The sequence below is a fragment of the Panthera tigris genome, chromosome D3 (genome assembly GCF_018350195.1).
Source record: "Panthera tigris isolate Pti1 chromosome D3, P.tigris_Pti1_mat1.1, whole genome shotgun sequence".
In the NCBI taxonomy this organism is placed as follows: Eukaryota; Metazoa; Chordata; class Mammalia; order Carnivora; family Felidae; genus Panthera; species Panthera tigris.
The window spans coordinates 4,662,364-4,684,388 of record NC_056671.1 but is presented as its reverse complement, the minus strand read 5'-3'; the positions used below and the strand labels follow the sequence as shown (position 1 = coordinate 4,684,388).

The 22,025-nt window shown below is 46.7% G+C and overlaps 1 protein-coding gene across 4 annotated transcripts in view; it reads left to right on the top strand.

The window, feature by feature from the left end:
- Nucleotides 1-22,025, top strand: part of LOC102961648 (transmembrane protein 132B) — a 326,995-nt gene that overhangs the window by 259,899 nt on the left and 45,071 nt on the right. The window contains exon 1 of one of the 4 annotated variants that reach the window (XM_042961916.1): nucleotides 3,300-3,597. The exons of 2 other annotated variants lie outside the window; for them this stretch is intronic. In XM_042961916.1, the coding sequence (XP_042817850.1) occupies nucleotides 3,595-3,597 (3 nt within the window). In that variant the 5' untranslated portion in view covers nucleotides 3,300-3,594. Of the gene's footprint in view, nucleotides 1-3,299; nucleotides 3,598-4,035; nucleotides 4,086-22,025 lie in introns of those variants that run through there. One more of the 4 variants, XM_042961915.1, reaches the window with a different exon arrangement.

Sequence of the window (22,025 nt, the reverse complement as noted above, 5' to 3'; positions counted from 1 at the left end):
CTCTGGGACACCTCTGCCCTCCCTGTCATGACCACGTTCCCCCCCCCCCCCGCCCTGTATGGCGACCAGTTTCCCCGATGAAGCCCCCGCGGCTGCACCTCAAGGCTCTCCTGACCCACGGCAGGTAGTGTCCCCCGTCAGCTGGTTCCGCCATATCTCCATCTACACTTTTCATTTCTTTCATTTCTTTGCGGCATTTTCAGCTCTGTTGGCCAGTTCCCTCTGTGGATGATCTGTTTTTGCCAGGTGGTTTTATCCCTGGGGGACAAAGGGAGACATGATGACACGCTTTGCTGACTATGAACTGAATAATAGAGGCACCGTTATCCGCCACCAACAGACTGGGAAGTAATTGATGTGACTGGTCCCTCAGCATGAGATACATCTGTTTATTTGTGCACTAACTTGTGGGCTGAAGAGCCAGCCGGGAGTCCGTACGTGATGCACTTACAGATAACACGGTACACCTTGGTTGTTGTAACCTGTTGTAGGGAGATTGGTATTTCTTAAACAGTGGTGACCGAAATCTGTGCATAGTGGGGCCTTGCTAAGAGAGGACTGCCTGTATATTTAGTTTTAAGGTTCTTTCTATTTGTGGCCAGTGACACAGACCCTTTCCATTTATGTTACGGAAAGCTTCTTTCTTAAAAATATGTATTTAGTTAAGTCAAATCCTACAAAGTGTGGATCGATTCAAAGAAGTATCCGTGATGGCCACAATTTGGGGAGAACTATGCATGAAAGACCAGGGTGGGGAAATGTTGCTTGGGCACCAGCTGCTGACCGCAGGAGGGGTTGTGTTCCCGAAGGTCGTATCTGCTTGTGAACGACAGATGGCTTTCTCTACGTTCTCCCCAAAGTATCAGTGCCGGGCTGTCCTGCTCACGTCTAGCACTGGTCCCCAGTATCCCTTCCTCCAAGTTGCATCAACTCAGAACAGAGCTACATGGGGACACGTGGGAGTATTCTATGTATATTTCTTTGTAATATCACGACATATCGCTAAGTCAATATATGTAGACTAAAAGCATTTTTCCTTCTTAATAGCCGTATGATATATCGTAGTGATCAACCCTCTTTTGATATTTAGACGGTTTGTTTCCCTTTTTTGTTTCTTTCTCTCTTCCTTTCATGTTTGTACTACAAAAAGTAAGGCAATGAATAAACTTTATAGAGATCGGTTCGTACAGTTGATAAAACCGTATTGTGTAATTGAAATTTGCTAAGAGATTAGAATTCAAATGTTTCCAACAAAAAAGCCCCCCAAACCCTGAATATGTAATTAACTTGTTGGGGTGAAACCCACCACAATGTATATGCATATCAAATCATCACTTTTTACACTTTAAATGCCTTACAGTTTTTTTCAGTTAAATCTGCACAGTGCTGGGGCGCCTGGGTGGCTCAGTCGGTTGAGCGTCCAACTTCAGCTCAGGTCATGATCTCGCGGTCCGTGAGTTCGAGCCCCGCGTCGGGCTCTGGGCTGATGGCTCGGAGCCTGGAGCCTGCTTCCGATTCTGTGTCTCCCTCTCTCTCTGCCCCTCCCCCGTTCATGCTCTGTCTCTCTCTGTCTCAAAAATAAATAAACATAAAAAAAAAAATAAAAAAAAATATGCACAGTGCTGAAAAAAGGAAGAGAAAGATATTAAAAAACACAGAATGGCTGTATTAACATCAGAATGACATGTTAATAACAGGTCAAAGGATATTACCAGCGATTACGAAGTACAATTTATCATGATAAAGGAGTCAGTTCATCAAGAAAACGGAACAGTCTCAAATCTGTAAGCACTCAGTAACAAAGCTTCAAAATACAAGAAGCAAAAATTTACATAACTGAAAGAAATAAATATAAATTGACAATTGTAGTTGGATGTTTAAACTCTTCTCCCTCAGTAACTGATAGAACAAGTCAGCAGAAATTTGGTAAGTTGGATCTTTGAGAAAATAAGTCATTTATTCAAGTCCACTCAGTGAGTGGGAGATCCAGGATTCTGGGTCAAGAATGACTCCAAAGTGTTCTCCGTACTACACTGAAGGTATAGTGTCTGAAAACAAAGTACATCGAATCCTTATTTATTAATTTTTTTTAATGTTTATTTTTGAGAGAGAGAGAGAGAGAGGGAGAGAGAGAGAGGGAGACAGACCGCAAGTGGGGGAGGGGCAGGGAGAGACGGAGACTGAATCCAAAGCAGGCTCCAGGCTCTGAACTGTCAGCACAGAGCCCGACACAGGGCCTGAGATCATGACCTGAGCTGAAGTCGGATGCTTAATCAAGACTGAGCCCCCCAAGTGCCCACATCCAATCCTTATTGAAATAAGTAATAACATAAATGTCCCAGTGAAAATACCTCCTTCAAGATAGAAGGCATAGATTCCTGCCCAGGGAAGATTTCATAACCAGCTCTGAGACCTGGGCAGGCCAGGTGCCCTCTCTGAGCCTCTGTTTCCCCCTCTGTGTGATGGTAATGGGTGTACTTTCCCTGATGACCTCCCAGGGGTGTTGAGAATCTCTTGGTGTGCTATGCGAGTAAAGTCACAATTACTTTCAAGGGTGGGAGGAGAGTGTCAGATGTGATGAGGAGAGGAGACTGGTTGGGGCTCGTTGTGCACGTTGGTGTGGTGGCCCCAGGACTCTGCTGTGCACAGGGGCGTTAGTTTGGTCTGTAATTGGGACTGGTGATTCCTCTCTAAATTAGGCAGTAACTAGATTTGGCTCAGTACTCACTAGGAATGTGTCCGAGTCTGCCGAAGATCAAATGAGAGACAGGAGCCCGTGTGATAGGCTCCATTTGTGAGCAGCCACTGAAAATGACCTGGGGCTAACCAGTCCTCACCGGGGATCCCAGCCCTCTCAGCTTCTTAACCACTATGTGAAGAAGTTAGTCCCAAAGCAGAAGTAGGTGGAGAGGGTCAGCTCTGAGCCTGGGTCTGAGTCACGGGAGGCCCTGATTTGCAAGTTACAGAAAGCCCAATCTGATTGGATCAGCTGGAAGCACCTGCCCAGCCCTCCGACCAATCACGGGTCAGAGGGATGCCAGATGCTGATTGGCTGTAGGCCTGGTTGCCAGGATGCATTTCTGGAGCTGGGGGTGGGGTCTGAGCTCCCCAGCGTTTGTGGGGGTCAGGGGTCAAGTTCCCCAGGGGGGAGAGAGAATCAGAGCGGACTTGGGGCTAGTGCTTATCTGACCACCGGAGTCTGGGCGTAGCCAGCGTCCCTCCTTCTGAAATAATAAGTCACTCCGTTTGCTCTCTATTTGGGGTTTGGATGACCCTTCAAAACTAATCTCCAAATCCACCATGACATATAAATGTAGAAATTAGATTAACTCTGGGCATCGGAGTACATTAAGCTATCTAAATTACTGGGTTCAGTGACTCTCTTTGCTTCGGTCATGCTTCACCTGCCTTCCCAGTATCGAAAACAACTCCTTAACAGAAGTATCGAACGAAGGCACAGAATTTTTTTTTTTCTTTGCTAGTAACAGGATTAGTTCAAATCAAATATCCAGAACTGCTTATGTGCCCTGCCCCCCTCACCCTCAAAAGGAGTTGAGAGGAGGATGTGTCCGGTAGGCAGCAAGCCTGAAGCAAATGGTAAGTAGCGTCATTTTCCTTCTCCTAAGAGGCCGGCAGAGTAGAGCCATCACGCGCCCCGTCATCCCGGCTGCTTGGCCAGCCCCTGCTCACGCATGGCCTGACCGGGGTCCTGTTCAGCCGCTGCCTCCGACCTTCAGTCTGCTGAGACCTGTGTCCTAGCCAGTGGCATCACTGGAGAAGAGACAGGAACTTTTTGAGGACAGCGTTGTTTTCTGGCCGTTTCATCGGTCTCAAGTTGGCTTCATCAGTTCTTTGACAGAAAAAGGGAAACGTTATGGTCGTCCTGAGTGTACAGATGACAGGATAGGATGATTTCTATTTCTGTTTCTCTTAGGTGAGGAGGTCCTGGCAGTAAGCAATCGCTTATTTTGCAAGTTGAGCTTGTTATGAAAACGGAAAAAACCATCCCACTGGTTTCTCCAGAGTCATGAGGGAGGGATTTGTTTGTTAAAGAATAGAAACATTGAACTTTTCTCTCAATGCAGGTGAGAGCCAGAGTTTTTGTTTTTGTTTTGTTTTTGTTTTGTTTCTTTTCTGGTGACATGGGCCAAGGCTGGTCCCTTTGCATTTACTTTCTACAATCCTAGAAAACAAGGCCTGTAGTGGGTTGAATAGTGTCCCCAAAATGTCTCAGATTCTAACCCCAGGTATCTGTGAATGCGACCTTGTTTGCAAATAAGTCCTTAGTAGATGTAATTGAGTTAAGGTTCTTAAGAAGAAATCGTGCTGGGTTTATGGTGGTCCCTAAGGCCAGCAACTAATGTCCTTGTGACAAAAAAGGAGAGAGAGATTTAACACACACAGACACAGCGGGGGTGGGGGGGGGCCAGGGGTGGGATAGACGCACAGAGGAGGAGGCCATGTGACGATGGAGGCAGAGACTGGCGCGATGTGGCCACAAGCCAAGGGATGCCTGGAGCCCCCAAACCGGAAGAGGGGAGGAAGGATCCTCCCCTGGAGCCTCTGGAAGGAGTGTGGCCCCATGGACACCTTGATTCCAGATGTCTCACCACCAGATCAGTGAGAGGATAAACTTCGCTCTTTGTGGTCATTGGTGGCGGCTCTAGAAAACTAGTAAGTCAACTACGTGCTTGAAGATGCAGGTGAAGAGAGAAGGCACTTGGGGTTGGTCCAGCACAGCCGGGGAGACACAAAGAGATTTGCAGCCGGCGACTGCGTTGATCTGAACCCTGACGCGCCATTCACAGGTGCTGGGGCCGCACCGCACGGTGACTTTGAATTATAATAATACTAAGCTGCTAAGTGATACATTAATCTTAATACCGAGGTATATTAAGGAAAACATGGAAACAATTTATCGCCAGATTGGAAGGATGGCTTCTAGCGTGACGTCACATGTGTCCCCCGTGTGGGAAAAGTAGACACGGGGGGGGGGGGGGGGGAGGAGGGGAGGGCGGGGGGCGTGGTCTTCACAGAGTTGGGCGCCTGACTGCCTTCTTCCAGCCGCTCCTAACACAGAAATTCTAAAAAGCTTTCGGGGAGGAAAGTGTAGTTTGGGGTCAGGTTTGCCGACGAGGACATGCCTTTTCCTTTGCGGACAGACTTTATGAAAGTTTCCCGATTGGAAAGCTCTTCTGAACTGAATATCAGTTCTTGAGGGAGATAGGATAGGCTCAGGATTGAAGGCCCTGCGAGACCTTCCCGAATTGTGTCTTGCCAAGGAGGGGACTTCCTGCTGTGCCCTCCCCCCAGGTCGCCTGCCCTTAATACCACGCTGTGTAGACTATGTGAGTTGTGGTACACGCCGGGCCTGTTGGTATTTACTCACTTGTTCAAGCACCCGAATGACTCCAGCATGGGTGGTGTTTGGACAGTTGTGCTAGAATCTGAGCCTTCCGTAGCGTATCTGAGAAGCAGCGTGTGAACTGTGCTGCCATGTGCTAAAAGGAAGCGTTTTTTTAAGTTTATTGATTTATTCAGAATAAAGTTTATTTTGAGAGAGAGACAGAGAGAGTGCATGTGCCAGCAACTGGTGGGGGGGCAGAGAGAGAGAATCCCAAGCAGGCTCCACACTGTCTGTGCAGAGCCCGATGCTGGGCTCGATCCCACGACCCTGGGGTCGTGAGCTGCGCTGAAATCAAGAGTCAGACGCTCAACCGACTGAGCCGCCCCCGCGCCCCTGAAAGAAGGCATCTGTAAAGCACTATAGGGACATAATTGAGGAAGTGATTAATTCCGACTGGGAGGAGATGTCATCTGGGAGGGTTTCACACAGGAGACCACACTTTACTAGCATCTTGAAGGATGAGTGGAGGTTTTCCATGAAGCCAATGTGGGAGCGGTGAGGCTGGTAAGTGACCTTTGTCGAGCACCTACGATGGGCCGGGCAGTGATCCCCGTGCTTCAAAGGCATCACCTGAATTGAGACCCATGACTACCTTACGAGGCAGAGGTGGAGTTACTGGCCGTCTCTGACAGGTGAGGAACCCGAATCGTGGAAGGAAGGAAGGGAGGAAGGAAGGAAGGGAGGGAGGGAGGAAGTTGGGTTTCCATGACTTTCCCGAGTGACCCAGGTGTGATTGGGACCAGGGGGTCTGGCTCCAAGCCTGGCCCTGCACCCATGCACACTGCTGCCCCGCCCCCACCCCCGGCTTCTCCAGGCAGCAGGTGCATCGGGAGGAAGGGCACACACTTGCAGCCCGTGACCAGTTAAGGAAAGCGTATGCGTTTCCTCTCCCCCGGGCGATGTGTGACACCAGTCCTGGGCCGTGAGGAAATGACCAAACGCTTCTGAGCTTCAGTTTCTTCGCCAAGTGGGATCTGTGGCGCATCTGACATTGGTAATGGACCCTCCTGTGTCCCTCTGTCTTTCCTGTGCATTGCTTCCCTCTCGTCCCCTCTTCTTCTGAACCAATAGTTCTTGAACGGAAGACACGAGCGATGCGGTAATGAACAACCAGCAAGTGAGATCTAAATTTGTGTCATGTTTACTGAGGTGTCACTGACGTGCCGTGACGCTCACCTGTTTGCAGTTTGTTGAGATTCGTGGAGAGTTACACGACCATCACCCCACCGCAGCCACAGACGGAATATTTCCATCATCCCCCAAACTCCTTCTAGCCTCTGCCTGCCAGTCCTTACCCCACCCCACCCCAGCCTCTGACAACCACCATCTAATTTTTGTCACTACCATTCTCCCTTTAAAAGAATTTCACATCAGTGGGGTCCCATAGCATGTACTCGGGCTAGTTTCCCTTGGCCTAATTGCTTTTGGGTTCATCCACATTCCTGCATGTATCAGTGATTTATTGCTGACTGATATCGCATCGTGTGGGTGTGCCATACTTTGTTTATTCATTCACCAGCGGACGTGGGGATTCTTTTCCAGTTTGGGGCTGGTAGGAGTAAAAATTCTGCATCCCTACATGGACATTCGTTTTCATTCATCTTGGGTGAGCACATAGGAGCCATTTCAGTGTCCGTTAGACCGAATATTTTCTGTCTAGGCATATTTTTTTTTACCCCCTTTATACACAATTCCATCGTCTCCAGCATTTCTGGATCTATTACTTGATTTTTCTCCTGGTTACCTATTTTAGAATGGCTCCTATCCATTGTGAATCTCACCTTGTTGAGTGCTAGGTTTTGCTCTATTCTTCTAATCGGTGTGAATTTTGTTCTAGCATCCAGATAAGTTTGCTTCTTTCAAGGTTGTGTTTAAGCTTCTTAACGGGGCTCCTGGGTGGCTCAGTCGGTTAAATGTCAGACTCCCAATTTCAGCTCAGGTCATGATCTAACAGTTTGTGGGATTGAGCCCTGTATCTGGCTACACGCTGACAGCACGGAGCCTGCTTGGGATTCTCTCTCTCCCTCTCTCTCTCTGCCCCTCCCCTGCTTGCATGCTCTTTCTCTCTCTCTCTCAAAATAAATAAATAAGCATTTTTAAAAAAAGCTTCTCAGGGGCAGGTCTACAGCAGCCTTTACTGGGTCTAATTTAGCTCTACTGTTAACGGCATGACCCTTCTCAGCATTCTGCCCGGTGTTCCCTGTCTTATGTGGTTTCTCCAGTCTGGCTGATTGGAACATGGATGGTTTCCAGCCCTGTGTGTGTTCCCGAATCGTTCAGCTTACTGCTTCTGGAGATTCTGTCCTCAGCCTTGCATGTACAGCCACGTACTGAGCCAGAGACCCCAGAGCCCCTTCTGAAGATGTTCGGATTCTTTCCCCACACCGAGCTCCTTTCTTTCAGATAAACTGCCTCCAAATTCTAGCTGCCTTAACCCTGATCTCTGTCACCTGATCTCAACAAGAGGGTGGAGTTTTATTTGAATTTATTCTTCCTATGGTAACCCAGGGACTCGCCTTCATTTTTCCTTATTTCTACCTATTTTCATAGTGTCAGAAAACGATTGCTGCCTGTATTTTGTCTGATTTTCTGAGTTACAGCAGGTGGGGTATTTCTGGGTCCTGAATGGAAGCAGAATTCCAAGCATTAATGTTTAGTGGGCGAGGCTGATCAGAAGCAAGTTAACAAGTTAATTTCCAAATTGTGGCAATTCCTGTGACATACAATTGGGTAATGTGTAAAAACAGAGCGAGAGAGACTAGTCAGAAAAGACCCTCCCTCTGGGGATTGATGAGAAACCATACAAAGGGCTTTGCATTCTGTCTGGCACAGAGTGTTATGATTTGCCTGTATTGATATTATATTATTCTTTTCTTTAAGTTTATTTATTTATTCTTGAGACAGAGAGCATGCACAAGTTGGGGAGGGGCAGAGAGAAAAGGGAGAGAGATTCCCAAGCAGGCTCCATGCTCTGGACTAAGCCAGATGCGGGGCTCGATCTCACGAACTGTGAGATCATGACCTGAGCCCAAATCAGAAGTCAGACGCTTAACTGACTGAGCCACCCAGGCACCTTGATACTATATTACTCTTCCAAAAAAAATTTTTTTTGGATGTTTACATTTGAGAGACAGAAGGCCAGCAGGGGAGGGGCAGAGAGGGAGACCCAGAATCAGAAACAGGTTCCAGGCTCTGAGCCATCAGCACAGAGCCCGATGCGGGGCTTGAACTCATGAACCGCGAGATCATGACCTGAGCTGAAGTCGGACACTCAACCGACTGAGACACCCAGCCACCTCGATAGTATATTATTCTTAACAAGCAGAATAGCATGGTGGTTACAGGCCTAGACTCTAGAGTAAGATTTTCTGGGTTTTAGTTCTGGGTCCAGCATTCAGTATTGAAATCTGGGATGAGTGTTTGTGACTCTGTTTTCTCATCTGTAAAATGGGGGTGATGAGGGCTCCTCCTCATGGGCTTGTTATGAGAATTATGTGAATAAAAACATGAAGGTATAAACAGTGCCTGCATATCATGACTCCACAGAAACTTCTGATTCTCGTTGTTTCCCCCCTCACTTGTATGCTCAGCAGTGCCCTGAGCATTTGCTGAACAAGTGTTTTTGCTCTAGTGTGTTCCGTAGGGAAGTCCCCAGGGACATGACCGTGTTGAGAATCCCTGGCAGGTGCACCCCATTTCCCGGGGCGCTTTGCCAGGGCCCTGGCTTCTGAGGACGATCCTCTGTGCTGGGGCCGAGCCCAGCAGCCTCAGCTGCAGACAGACACAGGCTGCGGGAGTCAGGGCCGGAGCGGGCCGGGCCAGCCCCACGGTGGACACAGAGGCATGGTTTGTACAGAGCAGAGAGCCACGTGGCTCGGGTGTGAGGTCCAAGCACATCCTGTTCTCTTTGTCGCTGCCTCTGTCGTCCTGCTGCCCAGCTCAGTCCCCCTTGAATGCTCCCGCTTGTTAGCTTGCTGTCTTTCTCCGCTTGAGTCCCTCGTTTGTCTCTGTCCCTCTGCCCCTTCTCATTCTGCCTGGGTCAGTCTGTCTTTGTAGATCTCCCTGTCTGTCTGTCTGTCTCCCTCCCTCTTTAGGACTGTATGTTTTCGGTCTTTCTGTCTGTCTGCCTGTCTGTCTTTTTCCCTTTTGGACAGGAAGTTCTTCCTCTTCCTCCTCTCCCTCCCCTCCCCTCCCTTTCCCCGCCTCCCTCCCTCCTCCATCCACCCTCACTTGGAACTTGACTGTGGGACTGAATCAGCCCCAGCCTGCAGCAGCCCTCCCCCCCGCCCCCCTGCTTGCTGCAGTCACAGGGCCCCGCCACTGTATGCAGGGTTGTTTATATCAGGATGGAGTTTTCCTCGTGGGCTCGGGTCTCAGAGATGCTAAGCTTTTTCGGGAACATATGTCTCAGAGGTGCCATCAGATCTGCTTTCGCTTTTAATTGGACAGATGTCATTTGCTGGCGGTCTTCTGGCAACCGGAAGCTGTGTTATGTTTTAACGCAGCTGAGCTGCATGGGAGGGTTTTCTTCCTTCCCTACCCTGGGCAGCGAAGAAATACAGCTGACAGGTTACGGTTGGGACTGAGGAGGTGCTGATGGTTAGAAGCAGGGCAAACACGGGGAAATGTGCTTCCGTGTTGGAGCTGGGATGTGGGAACAAACAGCGCCCGCCCTAAACCCGCGTGCATTCTGTGTGTGCCCCTCTCACGCGCACGTTTTTCCCCGACGCTGCCTTTCTCTTCCCTGAGCTGCCGTGTTCTCTCCTTTTCTCTCTGCCCCCGTGTCATTGCCTCTGTCTAGCATTTTAAAACTGTGTGTGTCTTTTCTTTCTGTCCGACCGAAGCTTGGCTGTCACCTGTTGGTCTGTCTGGCTTTCCGTCTGGCCCTCAAGTCACCGTGGGCCGCGTCAGCTGCCGTCAGCGCCTGGGATCTTACATCCCCCCCGGCAGGGTGGGACACAGTGGACGTAAACCTGACCGTGAGGCCCGCTGGACAACCACGTGACCCTTCATCTGTCTCATCCATGAAGTAGCCTTTACCATCTCGCTGCCCTTGGTTACCAGCGTCCGTGAGCTTGCCCTGCGCGCTGGGTGACAGCTGGTCCACGTCCTTCCACACGGTTTCAGCTTCTTCCCTCCAAGCTGCCACCTGGGAGACAGCTGGACCGGACTCTGACTTAGACACATTCTATCAACTCCTTCTGAGTGCCATCCGACTCGATAGGACTTTCTCCATGTATTCAGGGACTCATAAGGAGCTGAATTTTTGAAATCACTCACTGCTTTGTGGCTAGTAAATTATTAGAGTCCAAAAATAACCATCACATGGAGGGAAGTGGGCCGATTCCAGAGTTATGTAATACACAACAAGTGGGGTTGAAAATCATTGTCTCAGTTGGAGCTGGCAGGCATCCTTGTTTACTTCTGAGTGAAGTTTACATCTGTCTTACAGCTCTAGAAATCAGAAGTCGGGGTGTCCGAGAGCAAAACCAGGTCAGAGTTAGAGTCCCGTTCAGAGACTGACACCCCTGTGCCAGGGACCAGAGGAGGTGGGCTGCTGGGCCTTGAGGACTGTGGTCCACACGCTCCCACGCTGGGGGAGCAGCTGGAATGGAACCTTCTAGAAGCCACATGTGGTCATGTCATGGGGTTTGGGGGCTGCTTGGCTGTTTCTGCTAAATCTTAAACCTTTTTGTTAAGTTTATTTAGTTACTTTGAGAGAGACAGAGAGAGCGTGAGTAGGGGAGGGGCAGAGAGTGAGGGAGAGAGTCCCAAGCAGGCTCTATGCGGTCAGTGCGCGCAACTTGACTCGGGGCTTGAACCCACAGCCGTGAGGTCATGACCTGAGCCGCAATCAAGAGTGAGACGCTCGACTGACTGAGCCACCCAGACACCCCTCTGCTAAATCTTAAGCTTTACATTTGTGAGATATCTACTTACAAGGTGTTAAAATCAAAGCTGAGAGAAATCTATCTTTTGTCCTTGAAGCGTGTGAGTCAGGCAAAGCAATGGAGTGTTGGCTGTGCTTCACAGGGGAGAAGCTAGGAGAAGCACCAGGGCAGCCAGGGTGATGGGCTTTGGTGTGTACGTGATTTTATTTACATCCTGGTTTGGCTGCTTAGCAGAAGTGTGATTCCGGCCAAATTAAAAGACCCTTTCCAGCCCTGGTTCCCTCATTCACACAGTGAGGATAAAAACAGTAATCCCTGGGTAGGGACATTTGAGGATTAAATGAGATGTTAATAAGACTAATGTTTATCAAGAACTTACCATGTAGCAGGCTCTTCTTTAGGGTGACTTTTCTTTTTACATATCAGTACATATTACACTGTGTTTATTATAAATATGCATTATTATTAGCAGATAATGTGTGTAAATCGCTTAGAACAGTGCCTGGCACTTATCTAAGTGTTTAAGAAAAGCTAATTGTCGGGGTGCCCGGCTCGGTCGGTTAAGCGTCTGACTCTTGATCTCAAGGGTGTGAGTTCGAGCCCTGCATTGGACTCCGCAGGTGTGACGGCTACTTTGAAAACAAAGCAAGTTGTCATAAATGATGTTCATTAGGCACTTACCATCCCTGTATCTTTATGCATTTATTCCTTGATTTGTTTGTTCTTTTGCTCCTTCATATTATTTTAAAATTTCCTAGGAGTCTGAATAAATGCATTTCTCAAATACCTTCCCCAAATTCCCCAGATGACAACATCCTCCCCCTTCTACATGAACACACCTTGGTGCTGTGTTTTATGCAGTGTTTCAGTTCCACGCACGCTGATCCTGTATCTGCAAATGCTTCAGTGTGAATTTCCCAAACATTCTTGCAGAGGTAGAGTGAGATTATCAGTTAACAGTTGGTACGAAGAATTACCTCTACTCCAGACCTTATTCCAGTTTTGTCAGTTGTCCACTAACCTTCATTACAGCAAAGGGAACGTACTTTTTTTCTGTTTGAGGACCCGGTCTAGGATCACATGTACATTTGTTATTGTATCTATCAGTCCTCTTCCATCTGGAAATTTCTCGGTCTTTGTCTTTCAGACTGTGATGCATTTGAAATGTACAAGCCAGTTGTTTTGTAGAATATGACCCCCGATTTGAATTTGTCTGAAGGTTGCTCATTATCAGATTCCATCCCCACCTTTTTTTGGAAACATATCAAAAGTGACGTTATGTCCTTTTTCAGGACACAGGGTGTCTGTTTATCCCAGTAAGTGACGTTATGTTCGATCACGTGGATGCCACGGTGTATGATGGGTTTTGGTTCCATATAGTTCCTGTTTTTCTCTTCGAAATTAACAAATCTCTTGCATGGAGATACACTAACACTATATGAATGTCCTGTTTCTTATCATACTTTTAATTACTGGTAGCATTCATGCTGATTCTTGCCTGAAACAATTATGGTGATAAATGGTGGTGGCCAGATGGTGATATGCTAATTTCATCGTTAGTTTTTACATTTATTAGTTGGAATTCTACCCTAAGGATGAAGTTTCCTTTCTCCCCTGTTTGTTTGTTTATATCAGTATGGACTCAGAAGCTTATCATGTATTATACTTGTTGTATAATATATTATATTATTATAATTGGCTGTTACAGTTATTTACAGTGCTGTAAAATTGTCCCAGATTGACCAGTGGGAGCGCCTTCAAGCTGTCTCCTGTGTCCTTTTGACATTTGTTCAAGCACTTTTTTATCTTCTGGCTCTACAATATATTTTAGGCTCATTATCTTGTGCTTTCTGTGCTTTGGCCCTAGAATTAGCCATTTTTCCCAGGAGCTCTGTTTCCTTTTTTTTTTTTTTTTTTTTTTGGAGAGGGTATTTAGAACCAAATCTGGGTCTGGGTGTGCTGATTATTAGGGTATCATTGCATCAAAGCTCTCTGAGCACAGAGAACTAGGGAAACACACCTACATTTGCACATACATAAACACGCATACACCTGCCATCTGCCATAAGTTCATGGCTGTACCTCTACTTCCAGTTCATGAATGAAGTTCACTCTTACCCTTTTTTTTTTTTTTTGCAATTTTAAATTCATTTCTTTAGCAGTGAGAAACCTGTCTCTCATTATTACCAACATATCTTACTTGCTCAATCCTAGAATTCACTAAAGTAGTTTTGGAACTGCTAACCTATTCTGTTGTGGAAAACACACCTAACTAGCATTCAGTATGTGTTTACACATATTTTTATCTTTAGCCCAAGGGTATAGGTCAAAATAGTATGCTGAAAGTTACATGCAACTCCTAGATTTTAATAGCTTAAAACAACAATGGTTTATTCTTCCTCTCACTACACGTCCAACACCCATCAGCCAGGGACTGTGCACTGCCTTGTCCTTTCTCTGGACCCAGGTTTACCGAGAAACAACCCAAATGCCCATCAACTGATAAATGGGTAAACGAAATGTGGGTATATCCATATAACGGAATATTACTCAGCCATAAAAAGGAATGGAGTGCTGACACATGCTACAACATGAATAAACTTCAAAACCATGCTTTGTGAAATAAGCCAGACACAAAAGGGCATGTGTAATATGGTTCCATTTACATAAAATGTGCAGGGTAAGGAAATGCATAGAGAGAGGAAGCAGATTGGGGGCTGGGAGGGGCTTGGAGGGTAAGGGGAGGATGGGGAGTGAGTAGCGTGTGCACATAGTATAAAATATTATGCAGCAGGTCAAACAATGAATGGGAACCATATATTGGTTAGCAATAGTGTGGTGTGCCTCAGTTTCCTTCCTTGTAAAGTGAGAAATTTTTTCAAGACATGCCCACCAATTCTCTTTTTGGGCACATTGTTTGGCTGGATTTCACTGTCCACTTGAATTTAGGTATGGCCATGTACCTTGATTTGGGCAATGAAACTTGTGACGAGTGATGAGCTCACTTCCAGTCAGAAGCTCTAAGAGCACAAGACCTTATGCTCTCCCTTCCTCTGTCACAGTGACAAGTGGCTACTTGGTCAACGTGTGGGTCCAGAGTGAGGACAATGCAATGCAAAGTCATGAAGATTTGCACCTAAGTATTATTCTAAGAGTTTTATAGTTTGAGCTCTTATATTTGTGCTTATGATCCATTTTGAGTTGATTTTTTTTATATGGTGTGAGGTAGGGATCTAGTTTTTTTTTTTTTTCTTTTCATGTGGATATCCAGTTATCCCAGCATTTTTTGTTGAAAACACTCTTCTTTGAAACCTTTGAATTGTCTTGGCATCCTTGTCAAAAGTCATTTGGCTGAAAATGGAAAATGTGAAGGTTTATTTCTGGAAAGCCAATTATATTCATAAAAGGGTGAGTCCTCTCAGCTTTGTTCTTTTTAAAGACTGGGTTTTTTGGGGCACCTGGGTGGCTCAGTCAGTTAAGCATCCGACTCTTGATCTCAGCTCACGGTTCGTGAGTTCAAGCCCCACATCAGGCTCTGAACTGATGGCATGGAGCCTGCCTGGGATTCTGTCTCTCCCTCTCTCTCTTCCCCTCACTTGCTTGTGCTCTCTCTCTCTCTCTCTCTCTCTCTCTCTCCCAAAAATAAATAAATAAACTTAAAAAAAATAAGGAATTTTTGTTTGTTTGTTTTTGTTTTGGATTTTGAGAGGGTACCAGAGTATGAGCATGGGAGAGGCAGAGGAAGAGGGACACAGGGAATTTTTTTTTTCCTTTTAAAGTTTTTGTTTATTTATTTTGAGAGAGACAGAGTGAGAGAGTGCAAGTGCGGGAAGGACAGAGAGAAGGAGAAGAGAGAGAGAGAGAGACAGAGACAGAGAGAGAGAGAATCCCAAGCAGGCTCTGCATTGTCAGTGTAGAGCCCGATGCTGGGCTTGAACTCACGAACCACGAAATCATGACCTGAGCCAACAGAAAGAGTCGGATGTTTAACCTACTGAGCCACCCAGGCGCCCCTAAAGATTGTTTTGACTGTTCCTTCATTTCCATATGAATTTTGGAATCAACTTGTCAATTTCTGTGAAAAAGCAGCTGGGATATTGATGGTGATTGCATCAACTATGTAAATCACTTTGAGGAGTATTGTCATCTTGACATTATTAAGTATTTCAATCTATGAACACAAGATGCTTTTACATTTATTTAGGTAGTCTTTAGTTTCTTTCAATGACATTTTTTAGTGTTCAGTATAAAATTCCTGCACCTTGGCTAAATTTATTTTAAGTAATTTGTTGTTGATTCTATTGTACCCAATAAATTACTTTTGCTTTAATGTCATTGATTTTCTATACTGTTTTCTATTCTTTCTATCATTCATTTCCACTCTCTTCTTTGTTTATGAAATTGTATGACAGACGCCATCATAAACCAGCAATACACTGAAAAAGAATTTTTTTGAGATACAATTTTAGTGACTCTAATATACAAATACTCTAAGAAATTCCTTTTAAAAATACAGACAAATAGAAAAATGAAAGAATCATTAGAAAAATAACAGAAGCAAACAATTCACAGAAACACAGATGCAAATAGACACTAAAAGTCTGAAACAAATGCTCAGTTTCCTTTTGAGTTCAGAGAAATATTAAAGTAGCAACAAAATGCCATTTTTTTTTTACCGTTTGATACTGACAAAAATTAAACAGATTGATCACATAAAATGGTGGCAAAGATATGGGGAAACAGTCTCATGTATTACTGAGAGATGTGAAAACTGCTACTATGTTATTGAAACACAATCTGGCAGTACTTATTAAAATGAAAAAAATGTGCATGCCCTTTGGGTTTTTGTTTTTGTTTTAAAAGTTTATACATTATGGTATGTTTGCCATAAGCGAGCTACCATCGGTCCTGTTACGTGCCTATTATAACATCATTGACTGTATTCCTTATGCTGTGCCTTTTATTCCTTTGACTTACTGATCTACTCTATTCTTCAGTCCTTTCTTCTTTCTGCTTGTTTGGGGTTTAGTTTGCTCTTCTGCAGGTGGAAGTCTAGGTCATTGGTTTGAGAGTTTCCTTTTCCTTTTTTATAATGCAGGCATTTACAGCCGTAAATGTCTATGTGCTACGTTCTCTGCGTCGTGTAAGGTTTCGGTATGTTGTGTTTTTGTTCGCAGTCATCTCAAAGCATTTCTGCAGTTTCCCTTGCGATTTCTGTTTTGAACCATTTATTGTTTACAAGGAGGCTGTTTAATTTCCACGTTTGTGGATTTCCCACGTTTTGTCCTTTCCTCCTGTTGTACTTTCACTCCATTCCTATAGGAGAACATACTAGTGAATTTTCCATTTTCATTCTTGCACTTTTCAAGTCCACAATTTCCGTTTGTTTCTCTTCATAATTATTCATAATTTGTATTTCTTTATTGGAATTCACTCGCGAGTCACCTTTCTCACACTTTCCTTTGGTTCTTTAGGTATGATTTTGTTTTAATTCTTTGTATTTGAAACAGCTGTTTAAAATATTTGCATCTTTGTCTAGTAAGTCCAACGTGTGGGCTTCCTCAAGAATAGTTCTTTTTTCTAATTTTTTTATTTAAAAATTTTTTTTAATGTTTTTATTTATTTTTGAGACAGAGGGAGACAGAGCATGAGCAGGGGAGGCGCAGAGAGAGAGGGAGACACAGAATCCGAAGCAGGCTCCGGGCTCTGAGCTGTCAGCATAGAGCCTGACATGAAGCTTGAACTCACGGACTGTGAGATCTTGACTGAGCCGAAGTCGGAGGCTTAACCAATTGAGCCACACAGGCGCCCCTTTTTTAATTTGTTAAATGTTTATTTATTTTTGAGAGAGAGACAGAATGTGAATGGGGGAGGAGCAGAGAGAGAGGGAGACACAGAATCCGAAGCAGGCTCCAGGCCCTGAGCTGTCAGCACAGAACCCGACACAGGGCTCAAACTCATGAACCTCAAGATCACAACCTGAGCTGAAGGTGGACGCTTAACTGACTGAGTGACCCAGGCACCCCAACCACAGTTCTTCTTGATTGCTTTTCGTCTTGTGACTGGACCATACTTTTTTGTTTGTTTGCTTGTCTCCTAATTTTGTTGTTGTTGAAAAGGGGAAATTTCAAATAATGTCCTGTACCAACTCTGAAATTGAGTTATCTCTTGTTCCTTGGGTTTTCATTGTTGTTTATTGTAGTAGTAAGTTGGTTTATTTAGTGACTTTTATGAAGTCTGTAGACTCTATTTTTTGCTGTGTGTGGTCGCTGCAGTCTTGGTTTGGCCAGCTTGGTGGTCAGCCCCTGATTGTAGAGATTGCCCTAGACACTTGGAATCAGTACGTGCCCCAGTCTTTACCGAGAGTCTCTTTGTGTGTGTTGGGACACAGTTTCAATACCAGCCAGGCATTTGACAGCCCTGCCTTAGCTTTCACTTCCTGCTTTAACAGAACCTCAAAGTCAGCCCGTGGTGAGAGCTTAGAGCCTTCTCAGGTCTTTTTTGAGTATGAACACAGCCCAGGACGTACACACAGCCCTACGTATAAGCATAGTCCTGTAGGCTCCCCAGGATAAGCATTAGCTTTCCAAAGTACCTCTGGATATCTTACTCCTCATGTTTTCCTTTTAAGCTTTTGGGTTGGTCTATTTTTTTTTTTTTTTTTTTTTTGCACCAAACTTTATTCAGTGCCTCCAGGCAGCTATGAAGTTAAACAATTGCCGACAATGGCTTTGAACAAATACCTCTAGGGATAAAGCTTGTCACACTGGGTGAACTCAGAGCAAGTCGAATACTGACAGCCTTGTAAGTGGGATCTTCCAGGGAGCTATCAGACAAGTCAAATAACGGCAGTTCTTTGGGAATTAGGGTCTGAAGGCTCTCCAGTGCTGATTTGCTCTCTCCAGTGGCTTTCGTCCTGCGAACCCAGGAGTTTTTATTGTTGACAGTGAGCTGTAATTTTTTTAAACCTACTACGGAGCTGGGAAGTAGGGGATGGGAATAAGTCAAGTAAAAATGCCACAAACTTCGCTCTTTTTTAACCAAGATTTAGCTATTTTTCTTGAATACATGCTCTCCTGGTTGCATAGCCTTTATTTCCAGAGTAGTAAAGAAATTGATTTTGACTTTTTCTCCTTTTTTTTGGCCAGTTTTCTCCTGGCTTTCTGGAGAGAATTTGTGGATGTCCTTACTCTGCCATTTTCACTGATGCTGCTGTGGTGTGCAACATTAATGGAAACTCATCTTCATAAAGGAATATAAATATGTTTTCAAGGCATAAAACCTAGAGCTTGCACAAATAGCAGAATAAAAGAGTTGTATTTTGATAGATGGTGGATTTTTAGCAGTCTGTGGCAACAGGGGATGATTTAGATGTAATATTTCACAAGATTAAATTGCTTTCTTATTGTGTCAGAGGCAGGTAGGATTGCCTTTGGGATTTGGAGGAGGCCATTGATGGCCACTGGAAAACACGGTTGCAAAAATCTCAGCCACACATGTAAGACTACAGGAAGAAACATGGTTACAAAGGTATTTGGGATAAAAACACAAGCTTGGATCAGTGGGGATTGGTTGTTACAAGAAACAAAGTCACCTGCCTTGAAACTCCGTTTGATAAAATTGTTGTGGTGTCTTCTTGAAGCCTGTGAGTTTCTACAGAGTAGAGATTGGTGCTCATTTTAGAGCCTTGCATGTTGCTTATTCTCACATGTATTCGTCAAGACTTTCAGGTGTAAGTTGGCTTACAGTTAAAATCAGCTTGGGGCGCCTGGGTGGTTCGGTCGGTTAAGTGTCTGACTCGATTTCGGCTGGGGTTCGTGGGTTCGGATCCTGCGTCGGGCTCTATGCTGAGGGTGCGGAGCCTTCTTGGGATTCTCTCTCTCCCCCACTCTCTCTCTCTCTCTCTCTCTTTCTCCAAAATAAATAATGAACATTTTTTAAAAATTAAGAAAATAAAATAGGCTTAAGTAAAAGTTTTTGTATGTATATCTAAATTTCCAAAGATAGCGGACATTGATGTGTCTGGATTCAGAAACTCAGAAACCTTCCAGGAATCTGCCCTGTCCTGCTCTTGTCTTTGATTTCCTTTGTCTGCATTTCGCTTGAATCAGTCTCCTCTGTGGAGCCTGACTCAGTGGTCTGGGGTCAGCACCACCTAAGCCACATTCATTGGTAGCAGAGTAGGATGATACCCAGAGGAAAAACAAAACGTTGTCATTTCAAACAGAAACTTGGGTGGATTTTTCAGCATCTGTGAACGCTCATCAGGCAGAATTAATGCCTGCCCGTTACACACGGCAAACACCCCCGTATCGAGTTTCCCAATTGCGTTAGGAGCAGAACCTAGCCATGTGTTGTGGAATCACGATACCGTCCCTCACCTTTCACCCGTGGTGATTTCGTCCACACCCACACCACTGTCCCACCTTTGGTGAGTTCTCGTCTCAATTTCTGCAGTGCTTCCTGCTTCCTGTCCTTGATGTACACCTGAAATATAAAGGTGCCTATAGCTCATGTCCCTGGGGAGAATGGAATATTCAGATACATGGACTGTAGTTATGTGGTTTTGGACGTAACTCCTTGAGAGTCCGTCCAGGGGAGAGGACATACGTAAAACCAAACACCAACTTATTTTTTTTCATCTTTCTTAGATTGGGCTGGCACTGTTTACGAATACTCACTACAAAGTTGGCTTTTTTTATTGATGAGTAGCTATTGTTTTCAGGTTTAATTTCGGTGAGTAACAAATCATCTATGAACCGGGAATAACAGTAAGAACTATCTTGGAAGGGTTGTGGAGTAAGCTGAACAAGCAATTAATTACATGCAAAGTACTTAGAGTACTGCCTATTAATTATTATTATTATTATTATTTATTACTCATTGACTCCACCTCTTACTGATCTTCAGTTTTAAGGTGGATAATGAGGGGGTCATTTAGAAAACCAGGTACAGGACCCACTTAGTGCTTGAGCTGAGACTAGGGGATCCAAGACTGAGAAGAGAATGTGAAGCAATGATCCGTTGGGTAGAGTCTGGTGGAGGCGACCGTGTCGTTCGGGGGACCTCGCTGCTGAGCGGCATTTTGCCCGGCTTCCACCGGCTTCTCTAGTTGACTTTCACTCTTCGGACGAGTGTGGAAGGAGCGTCTTTCCCAGAGTCCCTTTGTGGACCTGCCTGGTGGCTCTTTACTTCATTCCTGGAGCAAACCTTTCATAGCATCTGCGGCAGTAGCTGCACGGATGCAGCCCTTGTTCATTTGCCGCCAATTCCGTTCCGAGCTCTGTACGTAGAGAGTCTCGTTAAGCCTTCACGAGGTCACCACGCGGTGGGTACCTTTGTTCTCCCCGTGTCCCACATCAGGGAACTGGGGCGCGGGGGGAGGGAAGTGCCTTGTGGCGGACCCGGGAACGGACTGTGAAAGCCGTTTGCACGCCCGCACTCCACCGCCAGCTTCACTAGGGACGCCCGCTCTGCCAGCCGCCTCCGCAGGTGGCTCCCCGTGCGACAAGCCTTGGACTTCCTGGCGAGGACGAGCGGGTGCACTCTTCCCCCAGCCTGCCTCCCCCTGCTGAGACAGCGGACAGATGGCCGGTGTGACGGGCGCCGTCTGGCTCGCTTGAGGGGGTGGCCGGGAGAACAGCAGAGAAGTAGCCCTGGCCTCGCGGGGTCACTGGACCAGGGTCGGCGGCCAGAACCTCTGGAGTCCGGTCGTGCGACAGGTGCAGTAAAACCCGCGATGGGTCTTTCACTGGAGTCGGACCTTCTGGGACTTGGGATCCACTGACACGGGGCCGAGCCAGGCCCAAAGCCAGACCGTCCAGTCCCGGAGCCTGTGCGCCAGACGTCCCCCCGCACAGCTTCCCACGCACCAGGTTCCGTCCCCGGTTCCGGGGATGGGACGAGGTCAGAACAGAGGGGGCCGAGACCTTGGGGAGTCTACGGTCTGATGAGTAGTTAGACATGGAAACACAAGCACCGGATGAACACGGGGTGAGCATCGGGGGTGGGTTCCCGCAGGGCAGACCGGGCGCGCCGTCCACACCGTGGCGGGCAGAGGAGCCCCGCTCCCCCCAAGAAGCGGGTGTGGAGGCTGAGGCGCGCGGGTGTGGTGAGGGCTCTGCGTGGCTGCGAGCGGGGGTGAGGGTGAGGACTGGGGAGAGGTCTGGGGGGCTCCCGTGGGAGGGACAGTGGGGGGGCGAGAGAGCCGGAGGCGGGGTCAGGGTCAGATGGCCGCGGGCCGCGAGTGTGGACTTAATCTTAAGAACAAACGGCAGGAGGCTTTCCAAGGGTTGCAACCTAGGGGAGAAACGCTGCGAGTTCCGTTTCGATACAAAGGATGCTCTTCAACTGTCGTGGGGGGTGTGGACACGGGAGGTGGGTGGGCAGCCGTGGCGGCTGTCCACGCGGCAGGACAGGGTCTCCGTGGCGGTGGTCGTGGGGGCAGCAAGAATGTGGCAGGCGGGGGAGCAGTCCCGAAGGTGGCCCCCGCGGGACCCCGGGGATCAGCAGAGGAAGACAGACGTTGCCGAGGCGCCCGCGGATCCCTGGGCTTGGAGGGGACCCTGGTGACCGGGAGGCCTGGGGGAGGAAGGGGGCTGGCGGTCGGCTCCGGAAGGCAGAGGTTGCTTTTCCTTGACCGGTTCTCCTTGTTCTGTGTGTGGTTACTTTCCTCCTCCTCCTTCCCCTCCTCCTCCCCCTCCTCCTCCTCGTCCTCCTCCTTCTTC